The sequence below is a fragment of the Electrophorus electricus genome, chromosome 24 (genome assembly GCF_013358815.1).
Source record: "Electrophorus electricus isolate fEleEle1 chromosome 24, fEleEle1.pri, whole genome shotgun sequence".
Taxonomy (NCBI): Eukaryota; Metazoa; Chordata; class Actinopteri; order Gymnotiformes; family Gymnotidae; genus Electrophorus; species Electrophorus electricus.
The window spans coordinates 3,457,268-3,466,637 of record NC_049558.1 but is presented as its reverse complement, the minus strand read 5'-3'; the positions used below and the strand labels follow the sequence as shown (position 1 = coordinate 3,466,637).

General features: G+C 39.9%; 1 protein-coding gene across 1 annotated transcript; it reads left to right on the top strand.

The window, feature by feature from the left end:
- Positions 1 to 2,045: 2,045 nt before the first annotated feature.
- On the top strand, positions 2,046 to 8,710 carry ttll10 (tubulin tyrosine ligase-like family, member 10). Its single transcript, XM_035522648.1, has 12 exons — positions 2,046 to 2,403; positions 2,888 to 3,038; positions 3,255 to 3,373; positions 3,523 to 3,643; positions 3,771 to 3,856; positions 4,111 to 4,297; positions 4,508 to 4,679; positions 4,807 to 4,947; positions 6,029 to 6,145; positions 7,777 to 7,870; positions 8,007 to 8,265; positions 8,488 to 8,710. The coding sequence occupies exons 1-12, from the start codon at positions 2,046 to 2,048 to the stop codon at positions 8,708 to 8,710; spliced, it is 2,028 nt and encodes a 675-aa protein (XP_035378541.1).
- The last annotated feature ends 660 nt before the right edge of the window (positions 8,711 to 9,370 follow it).

The following is a 9,370-nucleotide window of genomic DNA, read 5'->3' as shown; positions in this document are numbered from 1 at the left end:
TACAGTGAGGCCAGAGAACGGGATTACAGTAACTGTCAGTTGTAGCTGGGTGTGCCCTTCTGAGTCAATCGCTTCAATGAGCAGTCATTATTGGATTTTTCACTGTCTATGGAGATATACATGTCTTTATCTCTTACAAACACACACATGGATGCATACACGTGTGTGTGTATGAACGCACGAGCACGCACACACACACACACACACACACACACACACACACACACACACACACACACACACACACACACACACAATTTTCTGATTGTGCACTTGCTTATCTAGGTCCCATTTCCCAAAATCATTGTAGTGTTAAGATCACGCTAAATAAGAGATTGTTCATTGTGATACTCACTCTACCATTTAATAGTGATCTTTATACTTTTACTTTTATGATATATATATATATATATATATATATATATATATATATATATATATATATATATATATATATATATATATATGATATATATTCTATATATATATAGAAGCACATTCCTTCACTGCAATTTTGAGTACCTCTATCTTTGTTTATTTTTAATATTTTTTACATATTAGAAATACCAGTTATGGTATCCAAAAAATGAAGTGGCACATGGTGGAATTATGCTGTGTTGTTATATGTGTAGCCACCCTTTACTTTGAAGGCAGCTTTGCACACTCTTGGTATTATATTAACCAGCTTCATGAGGCTCTCCCCTGTTTTTAATTCAGTATTGAATTCTTACATATGATGAGCACTTCTAAGGTGAGGGACTAAAGTTTAAAATAAATTGTAATCTTATATTATTTATTATATTAATTGTATAGAAATTTAATAATGCTTTGTTTTAGAAATCGATTCATAAACATATCGATTATTTAATCAGTAGTATAATTCAAGCACAAACCATTAGATTAAAATGTCATTAAGACTATGAAAAACATATTACATATTTTTCATAGCCAGTCAGGTGGGATGCCTGGGTGACTGTCTGTATACGTGGAAGATTCAGGAATGTATCTTTATATGATTGCAAATTCCGCTGCGGTGTGTGAGCAGTGGTGCACAGGCAAATTCCTCATATGCACAAGCATACTTGAGTCTGATTCTGACGTTTTCACTACAGCACTGACAAAACTAAACACTACTAATGTCAGTAATAGTGAACATATGAAGTTCACTATCATATCACATTCTTTAGAAATGTGCTACGCAAACATGCAGCTGAGGCTGAGATTTCTGTTTAACAGAAGAAACAGAAGAGAATAGAGGTGGAAAGGGTTTTGTTGTAGCTGATGCTGGATCCCATTGCCCTGTGGCGTATGTTATTTTACACCTAATTATACACAATGGGTTGAAACCCCCACCACACAAATCCATTATGATTGACACTCCATTCTCATATTACTCATGTGCCAAAACAGTGAGCTTGGTGACCAATCAATATTGAATGACTTTAATCCTCGAGGTTGGTTTGGAGAGCACAGGGAATCATTTCCTTGAGTATATGTCTATTGTTCTGAGGTTCTGTTCACATTTAGAAACTGTTACCAGGACACCTAGTTGCCAGGCAACAAGTAGTTGTTTACACTGCTCTTAGTTTACTCAGTAGACTGAGTATGCAGAGCCTTTGGTGTGTGGCCTGACTATAGCACAGCAAGCTGGCCCACAACAACCTGGTTACATGCACAGATGCTTTTATGGAGGTAAAAAGGTAAAATATCTCTTATATCTCTATTGTTGGATTAATCATTAGTGAAACAAAATCTGGCAAAATGGTAAAGACAAGATAATAAGGACTATTTTAAATGTGGCCAAATATTCTTAAAATTGAATTAATGCTTCTTACTTCTTCATATATTGCCATGTACTGTCACATGTTAAGGCTGTTGTCTTAAACAGTTCTTGATTCTTTGTCGTTTAGCTATTTTCTCTAAACCCCGCCTCTGGTTACACATCCCAGCAATCACACTAAGTGCTGAGCCGAAGAGTAACCACACACACGCTTAGCCTCCCTGCGCTCATGCAGGGCACGGGTGGGCAGGGCCTTCCCGAAACGATGGATGGAAAACCCTCGTTTCACTCCAGCGATCTAGGTCAGCAGCAGGCAGTGATGGTGATGTCACCAGGAAACTGGGTAGAGCCTGCGGGGGCCAGAGAAGAGTGTGGAGCAGGGCACACACAGGGCGAGGAGCATGTCGCCAGGGCCATTTGGAAGGCTCCCGAGGAGCAGAGGCAGGTTGGGGATGAGGAGCAGGGTGGCTGTCCAACTGCCCTGGGGAAGGAGGCACTCCAGGAACCTGTGGGAGAAGATCAACAGGAGAGGAGGAAGGAGGTGGAGAAGGCTCCTAAGAGGAGGTGGGATGCTCTAGGGATGAGCAGAAAACAGGTGATCCGAGCAGATGGAGCTGCACCAGGTGTGTGTGTGTGTGTGTGTGTGTGTGTGTGTGTGTGTGTGTGTGTGTGTGTGTGTGTGTGTGTGTGTGTGTGTGTGCGTGCATGTACAGTGGAGGAGAAAGACTGTCATTAACTGGTTGTTCAGCAGTAGTTATTACCACAGCCCAGCCCAGGCCATATGTTAACAAGTCTCTTGAGATTCACATTGTCCTTCTTTGAGACCATGTTTACTGACAGTGCCCATTTCATTAATCAAATAACCAAAACTGTCCAACAGTAGACAAAGATGTGGCTGGCATTATAGCCAGGCTGTCCAGTGCAGTATTTAATTATTAATATGGATTTATTGTTGACTTATTATAATATCTGATTATGGCTTCAATTTAAATTAACCAAAGGTGTGTGTGTGTGTGTGTGTGTGTGTGTGTGTGTGTGTGTGTGTGTGTGTGTGTTTGTGTAACAATACCATTTTTCTGTTGTGTTTTTGCATGTGTGTCTGGTCAGGCTCCATCTGTTTGGCTGAGCACAGTCTGAGCAGGAGAGTGGAAATGAAGCAGCAGGTGCAGCCTCCACAGAGACAGAGAAACAAGGGCCCCAAAGAACCACGAGGTCCTGGACCCTTCTTCTTCTTCGGAGGACGGAACGGTGCCTCCATGTGAGTGATTGAGACTGGCCAGTCCTGGTGACTACTTTCAAAATTTAACACCTTACAGATATGACCTGGCAGAAATTAAAGTCATATGTGGATAAAAAGAATCTCCAAGCCTAAGTTGTTTTCTATTTAAATAAAGTATCTAGTACCATCTCTGTGGTAGAAAATCCTAACTGTATGCAATTAAAAAACAATTTTTTTTTTTGTTGATATTTTTAGAGTTGTTCAATACTGTGAGAGCCAAGGCTGGCAGCGTATTTATGACAAGACCCGTGAGGACTACAAACTGAAGTGGTGCGAACTGAAATCTTCACACAACTACTACAACTTCAGAGAAGGTGATTCCATGGTAACAGCAATTTCCTACAATGTCATTTCCTAAGCACCAGAGCCACCTAATTCTTATCCATTTAAATCACAACTCACACCGTTTCATTTATTGTTTTATGTATTTTTTTGTAAAAAAAAAAAATTCCCTCTCTTAAAGGAGAACAATTGGTATACCAGATCCCAAATAACAAAGTCCTGACCACTAAAATAGGCCTCCTCAACAGTCTACGAGAGTACGACCGGGTCCGCAGTAAGGTCGACCACAGACAAGAACTAAGGTCAAACACCACACAGTTAAAAAATATTTACAAAATTTTCAGAGAAATATATTAAATGTTGACCCTTTTCATACGTGGAGGCTCTAAAGAATTTAGAATTCATTGGAATTTTTTTTTATTTTTTTAGGAGATTGAAAATTGAGGACTTTTTCCCGGACACATTCCGCATGGATGTTAAAGATGAGAGGGAAGTTTTCTTTGCCCAGCAAGAGGGTAAACTTTGATTATGATCTAATTCAATTGCTCTGTGACCATGGTATACATTTACTATATATAAATTATGTATATATATATCACTACTAACAAATATATTAACATTTGTTAGTAACAACAGAAAAGAACTAGAACTAGAAGCTTTCAGCATATGCTTGACCATTTCACTTCAATGTCTGGCAAATGTGTTAAAATAATTAAAGGCTGCACAGAGCTGTTCCCACATAATGTGACATGTTCTGTTACTGATGTAGGATTCTGTCCTGGCAAAGGCAACATGTGGATATGCAAGCCAACAGGCTTGAACCAGGGACGAGGTATTTTCCTTCTGCAGACCCCTGAGGACATCACAGCCTTCAGAGCCAGAATACAGAACATAGCTGACAGCCTAACAAACAGGAAGATACCTTCTTGTATGCAACAGGCACAGATCGTTCAACGGTGTGCACGAATAGGCCTCCAGAATATGATATTCTAGGAAAAAACAATACTTTTAGAATATGTTAAAGCTAAAGTCAAATCCAGAATACTGTAACTGATTTCTTTTCAAGATTTACAGTTTTATACATTTAAAATAAAATTTTAAAAAATTAAAAGAAAAAAAAGAAAAGAAAAAAAAAAAGAACTGAAAAACTGTCTTGAATTTTTAAGGTACATCCAGAACCCCTTGCTCCTTAACGGCAAAAAATTTGATGTAAGATCATACTTTCTTATCGCCTGCACCTCACCATATATGGTGTTCTTTCGGCATGGTTACGTTCGACTAACCTGCGACCTCTACGACCCCAATTCCAACAACCTCTCTGCACACTTGACCAACCAAGTAAGGCCCCTGATGTTCATTTAATTTACTCCTGATTTTCTTGCCTTCATTTGTTCGGATACACACGGAACATACAGGAAATGCTTTCTCATGTCTAACAAAAAGGCTGTCTAAATTTTAAATGCAGTACATGCAGAAGAAGAACCCCTTGTACAGTATGCTAAAGGAAGAGACAGTCTGGTCCATGGAGCACTTCAATCTCTATGTTAATGAGACATTCATGGCGCCCAAAAGACTGCCGAGAGACTGGGTTTGGAGCGTATTTGCAGTAAGTTCTCTTTTCTTTGGCACGGTAAAACATGGAAAACAGGTTTTACATAATAAATGTTAATTCAATATTTACGGCTACCATAAATCCAGTATTTAGCTAGCTAGCATGATTAGTGCTCATCAAGGCATTTGGTCCATGTGTGAACTTATTTTATTGTACCTAACACATCCCATGTATGTAGCAGTGCTGCACTGGCATAAATTGTCTATGCATTCCGACTACTGTCATTCTTTATAATCTCAGTGTACTCTTTTGTTGGTATTGTAATAGAAAGTGACAGTATATCCACAATTTATTTATTTATTTTTTTTTAAAGACTAATTGTAGGATTTCTGATTACAACTTTAGACGCAATTCCACACTTGTTTCTGGATTGGGACATGATTAACCAACAGTTAAAGTAAGAAGACATGAGCAGTCTTTAAAGGGAATAGTAAGAAATAGTTTCAAGTTATTATGTGTAGGGATTGAGTCTCAGATGTGGATTTCCCTAAATGTGTCACATAATTCCATGTAACTGTAAATACAAATAATGTAAATGTAAATAATGTCTTCATGGTAAAATGTTAAATTTACAAAGTAATTCACAGTGTTGAAAAGATGTTGTTCAAGATGGGTTAACAACTTACAGGGATATTTTAATATTTTGTCTGGAATGGTGTGGCATGCCTGCTAGTTACACATGGAAACATTAGTCAATCATTAACATTAGACACGTAAAATAATTATTTGATTATGGTTTTCAGTAATACATGAATAACATTGTATCCTGCCCATATCCTGTATGTATCCTGTAAAACCAATTATAATGATATATACTGTGTTATTTGAAAAATATTTGAAAATTGTAAATGAGCCAAAAGATTTAAAGTTTTCATTAATGAGATTAAGGCAGGATTAGAGGCAAAGTTTAGCGCAGACGTATGTAGCTACAGTAATGATAGAATGGTGGGGAAAAATTGATGGAATTATATAAAATCTCGCTAAGGATGGTAATATTTTGTGTGTGCGTGCGTGCGTGCGTGTGTGTGTGTGTGTGTGTGTGTGTGTGTGTGTGTGTGTGTGTGTAATTTTATAGAAGCGAATGCAGCAGATCATGACACAGTGCTTTCTGGCAGTCAAAGCTAAGCTGGAATGTAAACTGGGCTACTTTGATCTGATTGGTTGTGATTTCTTGATTGATGAGAATTTCAAGGTGGGATACTCTATTTGCACCATGCATGGTCTACAGGTTTGTATATGTGGTTGCGGGACTGTACGCAGAGAAGCAGGCTTGCTAATCTCACGGAGAGTTTAACAGCAGGCTTGCAAAGACACAAGATATGAGTGACATTAACTTTGAAGTACTGCAAAAGTATTTTTGTAATGACTCTTATTTTCAGTGTTGCTGTGTTCGTCACTTATAGTCTAGATTTCAAACATTTGAATCATTTAAAAAAATGCTGTATTCTGAACTACAGCTTCTCCCTGCAGTACATTCTACATTTTACCTCTGCCAAGCAGTTGCCAGGCAACCCGTATACTTGCAGCAGTAAACATGTGGTCCCCAAGCCAAAGATACCAGGTTACTGGATCATTATGTATTCACATGTTTTTCATGCAACAACATGCCACTGTCAAGTGCTTCAGCCATGGAGTCATAACAGATCATTTTAAACAACCTGATATCTGGCGTTGTCATATGGACATGGTTTAAAATAGCTGTACAGAATTTAGAATGGAGAATCCACATTAAGCGACACTTTAATGTATATCCAGAAAGCTATCCCTCTTTAGGTAAATACATACTTACCTCCCTCTGCCCATGCCACTGATAAAGTGAGTGTGTATAAATGCAAATGTTTTTCTATGTCATAAGCTTTGTTACCTTAGAGAGATTATCAGATGATGTCAGGCATAATTGGTTTACTCAGTACACTGCATTTGATATAATGGGTTTTTCATGCGAGATGATCACACAAGGCCAGTGTGTGTGGGCAATGTGGCTTAACAGCCAACATCACATTTATGTAGCAATTCTGCCTGCTGCAAATATTTCATATTTAGATCAAACCAAATCAGGAAATAAGAAGAAATATCATCTCCATAATTCATGTTACACTTATGCCACACACCTTCTATCTAGCACCTAGAGTATGAGGTCAGGCAGGTGCCGCGAGTGGCTTTAGCAGAGTTTCAGCGAGCCGCTTTCTATAATTTCATCCATTGATCAGCATGTGACCGATATCTACTCGGCTGGGACAATGATGTGTGGAAATGTTTCGAAAATGTTCTGCTACTCAGTCTTGTTCTGCTACTCAGTCTTGTGTATCACAAGACTGAGTAGCAGAACATTTTCAAAGCATTTCCACACATTATTGTCCGAGTTGAGTAGACGTTGGTCATATGCAGATTGCTGAGTAGACATTGGTCATATGCAGATTATATATATATATATATATATAAAACCAACTGTCAATGAATAGATAAGAGGATGGCTATTTTTATGTGATTAGTATTTATGTGTATTTATGATTTATGTGATTAGTATTATAAAGTGGTTCATTAATGTATGTGTACTTAATAAGGACAGCAATAACTGTGCAGGGTTGTTGAGGTAAGCATGCCATCTAGTGGTTAGGACTTGATTAATGAACAGCAAAGCATACATTACACGTTTATGTATTGAGTAAAATATTCTTCAACGATTTTTCCCCATGTACTTTCAGCGCCACAATCATAATTCGGTAGTACAGTTGTCAGCATCATGAATGGTGCCCTCCTGTTCTATGCCTGTGTTATTTGTACAGAAGAGGGTGCATATATTTACAGGGCTTTTGTGTACAGGTGTGGCTGCTGGAGATGAACTGCAACCCTGCTCTTCATACCAACTGTGAAGTGCTTGAGGAGGTGGTGCCCAGAACTGTCACAGAAACTCTGGGTAAGGCCAGCCTAGTGTTTATGCATGTGTGTGAGTTTTTCTGTGCTCACTAATGTAGGACGATTTGACATATAACTGAACACATTTCAAGCTGTTATGGTAAAATACCACATCCTTCCTTTGCTTCCTTTGTTAGACCTTGCATTGGAGATCTTCAACAAATGCCATTGTGGGCTGAAGCTGTTGCCTCTGAGCAGCCAAAGAGAATTTCAGTTGCTGTATTGTGCTGAGAGCAAGAATGAGTCCATCAGCAGCCACAGGAGTAGAACAGCATGGCCCCGTGGGACAGCTTGCCCTAAGACCATGGCTCCGCACAGTGTGGTCAAGAGGAGCACTGTGGGCGCTAAAAGCACAGCTACCACAGATCGGCCCCCTCATCGTCCTGCACCTTTGACGTCAGCCTCTTTGTTCTGTTCCAGCCCACCTGCGGCGAAACATTCTGAGTCGAGACAAAATTTGACCAATGAGCACAATGCTTCCATTAGCACCAAAGAAATTCCAGCCAATCATACTGCGCCTTTTGCAGCAGGCCCCTCCCTCGCCTCGTCCTCCGGCCCACCCCTCCCTGGTGTCAGTGTTGGCGCACACGCGCAACAGCTTGTTGTGCCCTTTCCTAGGCAGGGCTCTGGAACAGAAGTCGTAACCCACAACAATCCCAGCACTAAAGCCTCAGAAATGAGCCGATGCCGCGCTAACAAAGGTGGCCCCAGACGCGTGGAGCTCCGTCTTAGCAAGTGCACATGGCCGCAGCCGGGTCTGACCTCTGACCTTAGAGTGAGACCAGAGCTGGCAACGTTAAAGGGCACCATCACATCCCATTTCCAATCCTGCACTGAGTGAAGCGTCCCACTTCAGCCGTGGGCTCAGGGCCCGAGTCAGACAGATAGACCTGAGAGAGGCATGGAGCTATTACCTCGAGTCACACCTGGCCCCTTCAGCTTCCTGTCAGCGTTTATGCTCAGAAAAACCAGGGACAGCCAAAGGCACTGAAGAGAAGAAAGAGAAGTAGACAGATGATGACAAACTGCATAGATCAGGTCATGTGATGTGTAAGACTATTATATGCGGGTCTCTTCCAGTACAAGAAGCAAAAAGCGAAAGCAGGGTTTATATCTGAACTGAAAATAACCAAAAGATTAAAAGCTTTGCATAAAGTCCAGTCTCACTGTTCATTTCTGCCATATATTTTTTAAATAGTGTAGAGGGCTAGATTCAACAAATGAAGAAAAAAACAGGACAGGTAGCAACATATCTAGCAGCATAACAACACATACAACATATCAATCACGGCTCAAATCACTCCACTCGTTTTCCTGTTCTACCTACTAACAAATATGCTGACACAAACACCTCATTCAACTGTCATGCAGTGCCAGTATCCTCATCACATACACAAAGTACACAACATTAAACACACCTCACACCCAACGCTCAATTGCAGTTTGATGTTGTGACTACTAGTGCTTATATATGGCTCCTCAACATGTAATCATCTTATCT

What these genes read in the sequence shown, in the direction of transcription:
- ttll10 (XM_035522648.1), top strand. Translation starts at nt 2,046, where the DNA reads ATGGATGGAAAACCCTCGTTTCACTCCAGCGATCTAGGTCAGCAGCAG. An exon ending in CTACTACAACTTCAGAGAAG is followed by an intron (nt 3,374 to 3,522) that starts GTGATTCCATGG and finishes CCTCTCTTAAAG; the next exon opens with GAGAACAATTGGTATACCAG. An exon ending in TGATTGATGAGAATTTCAAG is followed by an intron (nt 6,146 to 7,776) that starts GTGGGATACTCT and finishes TTTTGTGTACAG; the next exon opens with GTGTGGCTGCTGGAGATGAA.